Here is a 12,332-nt window from a genome sequence, read left to right as displayed (position 1 = left end):
GCATTCTGTAACAGCGTGTAATCTAACGACGCATATTTGAATATTGTTGTTATTCTGTTAATAACCATGCTATAAGCTAGCTTCACGCTATAAAAAAAGACATCCTGTAGTATATTTAGTGTCAGCATTGCACCCGTGCGAAGCCGGGACGGGTCGCTAGTCATCATTAAAAACAAAGATCGATCGATACAGCCTTCAGCGGCCACTGGCGGCGGATATCGAGACGCGCACTCACTCCTGCAGGCCAAAGAGCGGCGCCAGCAGCAGGCCGGGCGCGGGCGCGGCGCGCGGGCGCGGCGCGGGCCCGCGCTCGTCCGCGTACACGAAGGGCAGGCGCAGCAGCCAGTAGGCCGACGCGCTCAGGCGCAGCGCGCCGCCGCCGGCCGGCTGCGGCGTGAACACCGGCCCGCCCGGCGCCGGCTGCGCGCGCGGCGCCAGCGTCACGTGCACGGGCGCCTTGGGCGTCACCACGTGCAGGCGCGTGAGCTGCGCCGGCGCGTGCGCGCGGCACACGCACGCGGCGTACAGCGGCATGTCGCTGGCCGCCAGCCGCGCGCCCGCCGCGTGCGCCTCGCGGGTCCACGCGCCGCCGCCGCCGCCGCTCACCACCGTGTCCGGGGACGACATCATGAACCTACAGCATTCGATCGTATTTATACCTTCACGAATACTTTGTGTAAGCTATGGTGAATTGCCTACCACGCAATCGTATAATTTATATTAACTTAATTAGTAACTTTGTGGGCACTGGTCGTTATCCTTGACATGACATATTTGTCGAAATATCTTTTCAATGTCAGCTGCTACGACATAAGAATATCCGGCTCGAAGGACCAAATGTAAAGGTACTACACTTTACATACTACATTTACACTACATCTTACATACATTTTTGAGTGGCCAAGACCGAAGTGATAAAATGATAAGAAATCCATGACAAGCATAAGATTATCTCAGTTTTTATTGAACTCTAAAATAAAATTATAAATAAAGTGCAATGAAAATGTACATATTAGTGTTTAGTTTCGTATCGCGGGCATAACTTATTTTGTAAACATTCGATTACTCTCAAAAGTCTCATTAGGTACAACATATAATACATTAAAACTAATCTCGTTTGCAGACTATTCCTAACAAAAAGAAAAAACGGTCACCTGTGTCCACGCGGGCACTCGTACTCGAAGCCGATGAAGATCTTGACGGTGAGTGGCGCAGGATGTGCAGGATGTGGTGGGTGCAGGTGTGCGTGTGAATGCGGCGGGCGACGCGGCCGGGGCCTCCATTCGAGACGGACAGCGCAGTCCCACGGCAACAAGTAGTTCGTATGTGGTAGAAAACCAGGCTGTAAGTGCTCGGGTAGACCGGCGCTATGTGAGTACAGCGAGGATGAACCCAGACACAGTAGTGACCAGCTTGGAAAGGCCGGGAGCAAGGCCGCGGGGCTGCCCGTATGCAGCATGCCTGGTAGGTACTCCGTCGTTGACGGTTGTCGGCTTATTGATTTCTCTGTGACGTAATATGACATGAGCTTAATTCTTAAAAATCTAACTTTAAAATACAAAGCTTCTATGTATACTGTCGTTCAAAATGGGAGTTCTGTATGTGTTATAATTTATGTTCTGAATGAAAATTATAATATATCCCTAGCATTTATTCAGTTTTACTTTGCCATAATATACGAAATTTGCATAATATATGCGATTGCGTCAACTGCATCAAGCCGTCCAAATGGGCTATGACAAAACTTTCACAACTTTACATAAGCTCCGAACGGCAGCATCAAGTTACATCATTTTTTTTTGCGTTATTATCAGAACAACGTTTATATTTAAGAAAATAAACAAAATAAATTTAAATTTACACAAAAAAAAATATATAGTGGTCCAAAGTTCAGGGGATCAGCTAGTTTGTGATACAAAAAAAAATCAGTCAACTAACCATTTGTGGTTCCCTGTACGGCGACGAGTTCAAGAGTGTCGTTACAGGGTGGCGGCTCGTCACCGTCACCATCATCATTGTCTTCGTCATCGTCATCATCGTCACCATCACCTTCTCTTGCCGAGCCTGGTGACAACTCGTCAGGTGGTGACCACGATCGCGATGGTGACGTCAGCGCCGCGTGAGACTCCTCGTCAGCGGCGTCTTTGTTGTCAGCACCATTTTCTTCAGTTGCGGATTTGACTGACGCGGCTCTGAAATTGGTTATTTGCCCGGATTAATAACGACCATTTGGTTGGTTTTGGCTTAAGGTACATACGTGCTTACAATTTAAGTTGATAATTTAAATACTGTTGATTTAAAAATGTCCTAGTGCCAAAAGTGGGGCAAAAGCATCTTCTACTAAATAAAACACAACTTCCGTTCAAAACAGTTTTGCGAAGGACACTAACAAAATTATTTGCAAATTAGTGTTTTAAGTGTTTCTTCTAATGTAAAATGCCCACACTTAACCCGGACGACCTCTAAGTATCCGCAAAGGAGAATGGGACTTTTGGGCCAAAATGTAATGAGTAGAGATATTGTTTAAAAAATTGGTCATATTTTTTTATTTTAAAATATAAAATATCAGCTCAATTCTGAATCTAGAAACGGAGAAAATTGAGAAAGATAGTTTTCATCAAATTATTTGGGTATCGATTCAACTATAATCGATTACAGAATTAAAAAAAAAAAGGTTTGCACTAGTTAATTAATTCAAGATATTTAGATGCACAATTAAAGCTGTAAACAATAAAGTGCATTTAAATAAAGTTACATTAATATGGACAATATCAATTAATATCTGATAAACCAAAATGATTATCGATTTCATATCGATTTAAAATAAATCATATTTTTAATGACAGCTTTGAAAGCTGACTAACAATAATACTGTGTCCGTCACTCGTTTCGTGTTTACTGTTTTCCAATGCATTCTGAGCCCATTCCTGATATTTATTTATGGTTTCAAGTGTATATCAATATTCGTAGTGAGTTTTCAAACAGTCTTGACTAAATATAACAGATATTAATGCTACAAGAACTTAGTGATCGGGTTTTTTATAGACATTGTAACATAACCTCACTTTTACAAAAAGTTTAATAACTCCACTCTCAGATAGCCAAAATATAGATAATTTTCAGCGAGGAAGCAATAAGCCTAAATGCATTAATTGATACCATTTTCATTTCATTACATTTTGGCCCAAGAATGTATGGAATCGTATCATTCTCCTTTATCTAAAACCTTCAAAAATTAGTTTTATTTGTATTTCTTCTTATACAAAATACCCACACTTAACCCCGACGACTATTAAGTATCCACAAATTCCTTAAAACCTTCGAAAATTAGTTTTTTTGTGTTTCTTCTAATGCAAAATGCCTACACTTAACGGGTTAACGAGGACCTCGAAATATCCGCAAATTGTTCTAAAACCTTCGAAGTAGGCACAAAGCCAGAGAAACTCCGACAGATAACTCGAAACCTAACATACTAACTTCTTACCTAAAGCTAGGGGTAGAAGGCTGGAAAACAGGAAAGTCGATGCTCTGCAGGGTGTTGCACACGCCGCACTCCTCTGCCGCGTACACGTAGAAGGTGTAGTTGGCCTTCTTCACGGTGTACGGGTCGTCTCGCGAACATTTCGTACGGCCGCAGTTACAGGCGCTCACGTAGCGCACGCCCGACGAGTGTTCTTTACTGCTGTCACTGGAAGCGGTGAAGTGGGAGTTACTTCAAGGTCTCCGTTTTGTTACAGTTGAGTATACATGGGAGGTATATTAGCGAAATTAAATTAGATCTAGCCAGTAGCCGCTCTAGTCAGTAAGCACTCACTGCTGCGGGTGGACGCAGGGGTGCGCGGTGAGGGAGGGCGCCTCGCACAGACGGCGCGAGCGCCACACGGCGCCGCAGGCCGCTCTAGTCAGTAAGCACTCACTGCTGCGGGTGGACGCAGGGGTGCGCGGTGAGGGAGGGCGCCTCGCACAGACGGCGCGAGCGCCACACGGCGCTGCAGGCCGCTCTAGGCAGTAAGCACTCACTGCTGCGGGTGGACGCAGGGGTGCGCGGTGAGGGAGGGTGCCTCGCACAGACGGCGCGAGCGCCACACGGCGCCGCAGGCCGCTCTAGTCAGTAAGCACTCACTGCTGCGGGTGGACGCAGGGGTGCGCGGTGAGGGAGGGCGCCTCGCACAGACGGCGCGAGCGCCACACGGCGCCGCAGGCCGCTCTAGGCAGTAAGCACTCACTGCTGCGGATGGACGCAGGGGTGCGCGGTGAGGGAGGGCGCCTCGCACAGACGGCGCGAGCGCCACACGGCGCCGCAGGCCGCTCTAGTCAGTAAGCACTCACTGCTGCGGGTGGACGCAGGGGTGCGCGGTGAGGGAGGGCGCCTCGCACAGACGGCGCGAGCGCCACACGGCGCCGCAGGCCGCCTGCAAGCGCGCGCGCGCCGCCGCCGCCAGCGGGCCGCGCGCCATCGCCTCCACCACGCCCAGCGCCACGCTCACCTATCCCGTAAAACCAAGTCAACGACACAACGAATGTGCTTTAGACCACACGACTCAAGTAAAACTTTTGCACAATAGACCAGCACTGTGTCTTAAATATACGAAACGTAACTGGCACAATGAGAGAAAGAGAGAAAGAAAATGTGTGCTCGCACCTCTCTCTCTTGCTCCGTTCGCCTCGCCCTCCCCAAGTCAAGTGTGCGTAAAGAAGTTTTACTTCAGCAAAATACATGATTTTTAAAAATTTCAGCAAAGTGATTCAATTATCTATATATACTCGTATATAAGAATATATAAGAATGGCTTTATGAAGCAAAAAATTACAGAGATTTAAGCATTTTTTACTATCTGCAATGAAGAGGATCGGGATTTTTTTTTACTTTAATAATAGCCCTATGTGTTAAAAATTGGAGTTTAAAACTTTTATCAAACGAGAATATATTCGTTAAGTGTATAAAATACACAAAAAAAAATGAGACGTATTCGTTTTGGCGTATACCTTAGCGGCCGCGCGGAGGCCTATTTTCAGCGTTAATTAAAAATTATAAATAATCGAGATAGAACAGCGGGAGTTAAAACTTTTTTTGGAAATTTCCTTTTCTTTAAGGAGCTTTTTTTTAAAATTTCTTAACTGATATTAGTTTCGAAGTTATTAACAAAAAAAAATCCTTTTTTTAATAACTGCAATTTTCGCGTGCTAGAAAGTCTTTCCGACCCACTTTTCTAAACGTCATTCTGAATCGAATTAGCTTTGGCTCATATTTTAAGGAGCTTTGGCTCATATTTTAAGGAGCTTTACCTCTATTTATCACGATTTTGAGCTTGCTGACTAGACTAATAGACGCCTACAATATCAGAAGCATCGCAAGCGCGTTGCCGACCTACTCCTGACTCTCCCCAAGAGCTCTGACCACCTTCCTCATCACAGTAACACATTACTTGAAAGCAGTATTATTTAGCTGTAATCTTCTGTACGGTTGGATTACGACTTCCCGAGACGGGCTAAGATTTTGAGCAGGATCTATCCTGCTGTACATTATATCAAAATATTCCCTTCGATACAAGCTTCAAAAGAAACAGTTCAGATTTTTTTCTATAATCGCCTTAAATATGAAAACAAACTCACCTTATGTGCATGGTGTTGACTAGAGTAATGAGGCGGTAAGCCCTCAGCATAAGAAGCTTGAGCTATTGGTAACACCTGTAATAGTAAATATTTATTTATTCTTTGTACACCAAAATACAAACACACACAGAAAAAAGATTTAAAAAGGCGACTTTATCGGTAAAAGAGCGATATATATAATTTAATATAGGCTAAATAAATCTAATTATTCTATTCCTAATATACTACTTTCCTAATTACTCCTTTTCTAGAGAACTTCAAGTTAATAATATTGACTGTTTTAGTCAAGTATTTTTTTTACCTTATATACTTTATAGATACAATGGACGAAAAATAGTGAATTTCGAATAAAAATATAAATTATTTTTAAATATGTTTTGGAGAAAGTATAATTATTTTCAGGTCAAGAAACAAAAAAACATTTAACTTAATTAGTCTCAGTCAGTTAGTGCAAAACAATACAACAACGTTATTATATAAATTTACTTTCAAATATAACGAAAAAATAAATTATATAAATAAAATAAATATGTCAGAAGTGGGATTCGAACCCACGCCCACAGAAGTGGACTGCGACCTGAACGCAGCGCCTTAGACCGCTCGGCCATCCTGACGATAAAAATTTTAATGAAATTAATATACAGTTTTACACTCTAAACCAGGGATGTCAATGATACGGCCAGGAAGCCGGATACGGCCACTATCGTAATGTATCACAGAAAGAAGAATCATGACTTCAGTCGATTCCTCTACGGAAGATGATATTATAATTCAGTAAATTTTCTTTTTTATCTGGGTCGCCTAAACATTCTAAATTTAATATATGACTCTCAGCAAAATTGAGTTTGAGTTTTGTTATCCCTTGGTCGCCTCTTACGACATCCACGGGAAGAGAGGTGGTGGCTATATTCTTTGGTGCCGTAGCAACACAGTACACAAACCATTCATTAAATTGAAATCTATTTTTGGTGTAAAATTTCAGCGCCCACGAAAGCTTTACGAAAAGTGTGATCAGGCGAGGCGAACGGAAGTTGAGAGGGAGATATAAGTTAGATGGAGCTACAGAAGTTTCACTTCAGTCGTGTGGTCTAAAGCACACTCCTTTTTTATTTAATAACAAACAAAGTTATTATGTACTCGGTTAACAAAATGCAGAAGTTTAGCGTAAGTTGAAGTATTGGTGGTGTTACCTTGGCGCACCTCGCCTGAGAGAAGCGCACGTCGGTGGCGAGCGCGTCGAACAGCGCGCCCGGCTCGTGCTCGCCGCGCGCCGGCCGCAGGTACACGGGGGCCAGCGCGCGCTCGGCAGTTTAGCGTAAGTTGAAGTATTGGTGGTGTTACCTTGGCGCACCTCGCCTGAGAGAAGCGCACGTCGGTGGCGAGCGCGTCGAACAGCGCGCCCGGCTCGTGCTCGCCGCGCGCCGGCCGCAGGTACACGGGGGCCAGCGCGCGCTCGGCAGTTTAGCGTAAGTTGAAGTATTGGTGGTGTTACCTTGGCGCACCTCGCCTGAGAGAAGCGCACGTCGGTGGCGAGCGCGTCGAACAGCGCGCCCGGCTCGCGCTCGCCGCGCGCCGGCCGCAGGTACACGGGGGCCAGCGCGCGCTCGGCAGTTTAGCGTAAGTTGAAGTATTGGTGGTGTTACCTTGGCGCACCTCGCCTGAGAGAAGCGCACGTCGGTGGCGAGCGCGTCGAACAGCGCGCCCGGCTCGCGCTCGCCGCGCACCGGCCGCAGGTACACGGGGGCCAGCGCGCGCTCGGCAGTTTAGCGTAAGTTGAAGTATTGGTGGTGTTACCTTGGCGCACCTCGCCTGAGAGAAGCGCACGTCGGTGGCGAGCGCGTCGAACAGCGCGCCCGGCTCGTGCTCGCCGCGCGCCGGCCGCAGGTACACGGGGGCCAGCGCGCGCTCGGCAGTTTAGCGTAAGTTGAAGTATTGGTGGTGTTACCTTGGCGCACCTCGCCTGAGAGAAGCGCACGTCGGTGGCGAGCGCGTCGAACAGCGCGCCCGGCTCGCGCTCGCCGCGCACCGGCCGCAGGTACACGGGGGCCAGCGCGCGCGCCGCCAGCCGCCACGAGCGCGCGCTCGGCAGCTGCAGGCGGGCGTTGCACTCAATTACAAATTATTAGGTCTATTAACAAAAATAATGACAAAAGTAGTGTTGGACGCCCTCCAGCCAGATGGGCCGATGGCCTTACATTCAAAAAAATAATGAAACATGTCGAAAATTTGCGGGACAACCACTAACACTAAAGAGTTTTCAAACCATTTAATATTCGAAAGATGATCGCAGCCACTGACAATTATTTTTTCTTTTTGGCGCCAATCTCATTTACGACACAGATAATAAACACATATAATAAAAATGCAACGGGTCCGTAGGTAGGTAGGCCTCGGGTGCTAGTTTTACTTTTAAAAATAATAATCACTTAAATTCTCGAACGTACTTTTGAGACCTATTTGAATAAAGTTATTTTTTATTTTAATTTTAAAATAGAAAACGTCTGCGATTCAAATACGATAATTTACATAAACAGTGTAGTAAGTAATCAAATATGGATACTCACCTCAAAGAACGATGTGCTCATGGCATACTTGCCGACATTATCATCAAAACCTTCTCCAAATGCTAAATCCAAGTGACCTTGAAGAAATTCCCTGAAGGTGCTCCTCTGTGGAGGCCCCTCGGGCTCTGCCCCCGCACACAGCTGTACTAACCCACGTATAAGAGAGCTGACGTCTTGTGCGCAATATCTGTCGCTTTCAGCGCTAATATATACAAACTCTTCGTTTTTAGGAATCGCAAATAATGACTTCGCACTGAAAAAAATTAAAAAAGACTATAAGTACAACACGTAAATATATGTTTGAATATAAAAAAGTAGCCAAGTGAAAGTGACTTTCAAAAAAGGAGGAGGTTCTCAATTCAACTGTTATTTATTTTTATGTATGTTACATCGGACCTTTTACCGGGTGGACTGATTTCGACAATTTTTTTTTTAATCGAAAGGTGGTGTATGTCATTTGGTCCCATTTAAATTTATTTGAGATCTAACAACTATTTTTCGAGTTATATCTAATAATGCGTTTTTACTTGACGCTTTTTTCGTCGACCTACGTTATATTATACCACATAACTTTTTACTGGATGCACCGATTTTGATAAAAAAATTTTTCGTTGGAAAGTAGATAGTCCTAGATAGTCTATAGATAGTCCCTAGTTTGGTACCACGATAAGGAAAAAAGGATCTGATGATGGAATCTCAAAGGAATCGAGGGAAACTCTCGAAAATTCGCAATAACTTTTTACTGGGTGTACCGATTTTGATAATTTTTAATTTAATCGAAAGCTGATGTTTATCATGTGGTCACATATAAATTTTATCGAGATCGGATAACTACTTTTTGAGTAAACTTTGATAACGCGTAGTTACTTGACTATTTTTTGGTCGATCTACGTTGTATTACTACAATGTAATTGAAGTCGGTTTTTTTTCGTTTTTAACTGACACATATTCTTAGATTTCAGTATAAATTTATGGCTAAGATCTAGACTAGGAAAAACCGAATTAGAAAAACCGAATTATGGGGTTTTTGGTTGTGGAGGGCGGAGGGTGTAGGGGAATCTATACAAGGTAACACTGTCACACCTCAAAACCCCATGGTTATGGAGATATCCATGGTTAAAGTTTTGAGGTTAGAAGAAGAATTTAAAGCTATTATAATACCTTTGAGCTCGTATTGTTTGCATTGTGTGACAAATCGACACTTTTAAACAAAATAACGCGTCAGACATAATATTCTAATAAAATTAGTAACATTGCGTGCTAGAATATAGGTTTAGAAATTCGAAAAATACCCAAAACCGAATCGGAGCACCCCACTGTCCACGTGGTCTTGGTCTGTCCTACCGCTAGAGTGTTTTTTTTATGCCGCGGAGGCGCGGAGGGAGCCAAGCGTTCCTCTAACTTTCGAAATTCTTCTTCTAACCTCAAAACTTTAACAATGGATATCTCCATAACCATGGGATTCTGAGGTGTGACAGTGGTACCAGGGGTAGCGTTCCCCACCCTCCCTCCCCTCCCCCCACGGTCCCGAAATTCGGTTTTTCCTAATCTAAAGCTTTACCAAATTTATATTTATAGTCCATTCACATGAAGAAAATAATAACTCATTACTTTAACTTAGCTAAGCCCCTTGACCAATTAAATTTCAGTAAGTCAGTCGCAGTCCACTGCTGGACATAGGCCTCCACAAGTTCGCACCAAAAATGGAGTGAACTCATGTGTTTTGCCCATAGTCACCACGCTTGGCAGGCGGGTTGGCGACCGCAGGGCTGGCTATGTCGCACCGAAGACGCTGCTGACCGCCTTCGGCCTGTGTATTTTGAAGCTAGCAGTTGGATGGTTATCCCGCCATTGGTCGGCTTTTTAAGTTCCAAGATGGTTTTGGAACTGTGTTATCCCTTAGCCACCTCTTACGACACCCACGGGAAGAGAGGGGGTGGCTATATTCTTTACTGCCATAGCCACACAGCAGAAGAAGAAATAGAAGTTAGAATACCACATTCAAATTGATCAGCTGAAGTAAGCCATATAGAGAGTGTCACTCATTATTATTTTAATGCCAATAGACTAATTTTTCTTTGTGATAAAAAAAGCAATAGAAATTTCATAAAATAAAATATTCTTACCAGACATTAGTAATAGTCCTTGATTTTCTAAGAATAAAGTATATTTGATCTTCGACTGCATGTTCAAGTCTTTTGAGTGCAGCTGGTGCTTTCCTCAATGGAGTGGGGGCGCGGCGAAAATGAAACAGTAGCCGAGGACAACATGGTCGGCCATGTGTTTCCCATGCACCTCCTGCTCCGGATGACTGTAACTCCTCAGCAGTTTCAGTTGCTAGTTCGGCCCTGTAAAGTAGTAGTAGTGTTTGTTTGATAGTTACACATAAACATGCAATGCATGTTCTATATCACTTTAATTTTAATATACCATTGAAAAGCTGTTAAACACAAACAAGAGAATGGTAATCATGTTTTTTCAATTATTTAATAATTATTCTGGTTGTATGGAAATTGCTTTGTTTTTAAACTTGCTATTATGTAAAAAATAGGTCATTCAAAATTCGACCATAATAAAAAATTTAAATTAAAGTTATAAAATTAAAGAAAAAAAAGTAATGAAAATAAAGAACCTTTTTTAAATTTTTCAATTAAACAGACTTTGACAACCAACAAAAGAGTATAATATGCATGTGTATGTCAAATACATGGTAGTGTGTGTAATGTTTTTTTTTTTTTTTTGTTGAGTTAAAATATTTTTATATATAATTTTAAGAAAATATTAGCATTCAGCACTCCTTTTCTATATAAACGATAAGTGTACGAAATTTTATACTCCTCAATCTACACAATTTTCATAATAGGGTACAAAGTTTTTGCTTCACGTATTAATTTACATTTATAAATAAATCCTTAATTTGACTTTTTATGTCACTCGATGAATTATCACTGCTACATTAGTAGCATTCTAGTGAAGAATATAAAAAATCAGTCCAATATTTGACGACTTTATCCATCACAAATAAAAAAATCTTTTTATAATATTAGTACAGGCAACTGTTTAGTTCTTGCTTGTTATATTAGTATTGCATACCTGTATCCAGCAATAGCCTTAAACAGCTGTAAATAACCAAGATCAAAGACAGATGTTGGAGATGACAACACCACTATATGACAAAGGTGGAAGATCAATGCCAAAGCCTTGCATGACTCTATAGCCAGTTCCCCAGATGCCACCAACCAGTTAGCTGCATCTGCATCCTTTACTGTACTATCAGAATTCTCATCCAAGTCTTTAGCCAAAGACACCAGTCTCGTTGTGTCCAGGTAAGTTACTGCGTGAAGATACAAAATACCTTTTCTTTCATCCCAGTGGCATTCTATACCATTCTAAAATGAAAATATTTTACTTTTGATTAATTAATGATAATTTCAATGTAGGGTATTACTAAAAATCTATCATAACAGATGTATCGCATTAAAATAATATTTATAATTAAATTACAATAAATTAAATATTTTAGAGATTTATATGTGTATGCAATAAGGATAATTATAATAAATTTCTCAGTAAATAGAATTCCCAATACTAAGATTGATAAATTCGTACGTATTCTGAGATTAGTGCGTTTACAAATAGACTCTTCAACTATATAATGTAAGAATAGACTTAATTTGATTGTAATAAAAAGTTTCTTACTTCTTTACATTGTACATTTGGTATGAGAGGTGTTGTTTTATTAGGATAGCGGTAAGGTGATTTCCCAATAACGCCCACGACAACTATGCGCTCCTTTTTAGAAAACTCAGGAATATCATTAATGGAAAATGTTTTAGTCATTTTATATCATATCAAAGAACTAATTATTTTAAAAAATACAAGAAGTGTTTACTTTTGTTTACTTTCAATTCGCCAATGTCATGTATGACAAAGTCAAAATGACGTTTTTCCAAATTAAAATGATCAAAAATCACAAATGCCTTATTTCTAACGTTGGTAAATTAATTGAGTTTTAGTTTATCCCAATATTACTTTTGCACGACATTCAGAAAGAAAGCTGCCTACTGCTATAGCAATGTGTTCTGCTTGGCATCTTAGCTTTAAAATATTTCTGTATTGCAATACACTTATTTTAGATAACTTGTCAATTGTGAC

General features: G+C 42.0%; 1 protein-coding gene and 1 non-coding gene across 2 annotated transcripts; both read right to left on the bottom strand.

The window, feature by feature from the left end:
• Positions 1 to 231: 231 nt before the first annotated feature.
• LOC123657995 (protein SMG8) lies at positions 232 to 12,017 on the bottom strand. Its single transcript, XM_045593473.1, has 11 exons — positions 11,877 to 12,017; positions 11,271 to 11,566; positions 10,304 to 10,525; positions 8,178 to 8,430; positions 7,559 to 7,702; positions 5,614 to 5,688; positions 4,330 to 4,487; positions 3,485 to 3,688; positions 1,939 to 2,192; positions 1,155 to 1,506; positions 232 to 634 (listed from the first exon to the last, which is right to left on the bottom strand). Exons 1-11 carry the CDS (start codon positions 12,015 to 12,017, stop codon positions 232 to 234), a joined length of 2,502 nt encoding a protein of 833 aa, XP_045449429.1.
• Positions 6,144 to 6,227, bottom strand: Trnal-cag. The gene has a single exon. It is a non-coding gene; the product is annotated as a tRNA-Leu (tRNA).
• Positions 12,018 to 12,332: the final 315 nt, after the last annotated feature.

The sequence above is a fragment of the Melitaea cinxia genome, chromosome 11, assembly GCF_905220565.1.
Source record: "Melitaea cinxia chromosome 11, ilMelCinx1.1, whole genome shotgun sequence".
NCBI lineage: Eukaryota > Metazoa > Arthropoda > Insecta > Lepidoptera > Nymphalidae > Melitaea > Melitaea cinxia.
This window is presented reverse-complemented; position numbering and strand designations above follow the sequence as displayed.

Bases quoted from the DNA above. Each gene is read 5' to 3' on its own strand.
- LOC123657995 (XM_045593473.1), bottom strand. From the start codon at position 12,017: ATGACTAAAACATTTTCCATTAATGATATTCCTGAGTTTTCTAAAAAG. The intron at 1,507-1,938 runs GTTAGTTGACTG...ATTACGTCACAG, and splicing joins CGTACAGGGAACCACAAATG to AGAAATCAATAAGCCGACAA. The intron at 635-1,154 runs GTGACCGTTTTT...CGAATGCTGTAG, and splicing joins GAGTGCCCGCGTGGACACAG to GTTCATGATGTCGTCCCCGG.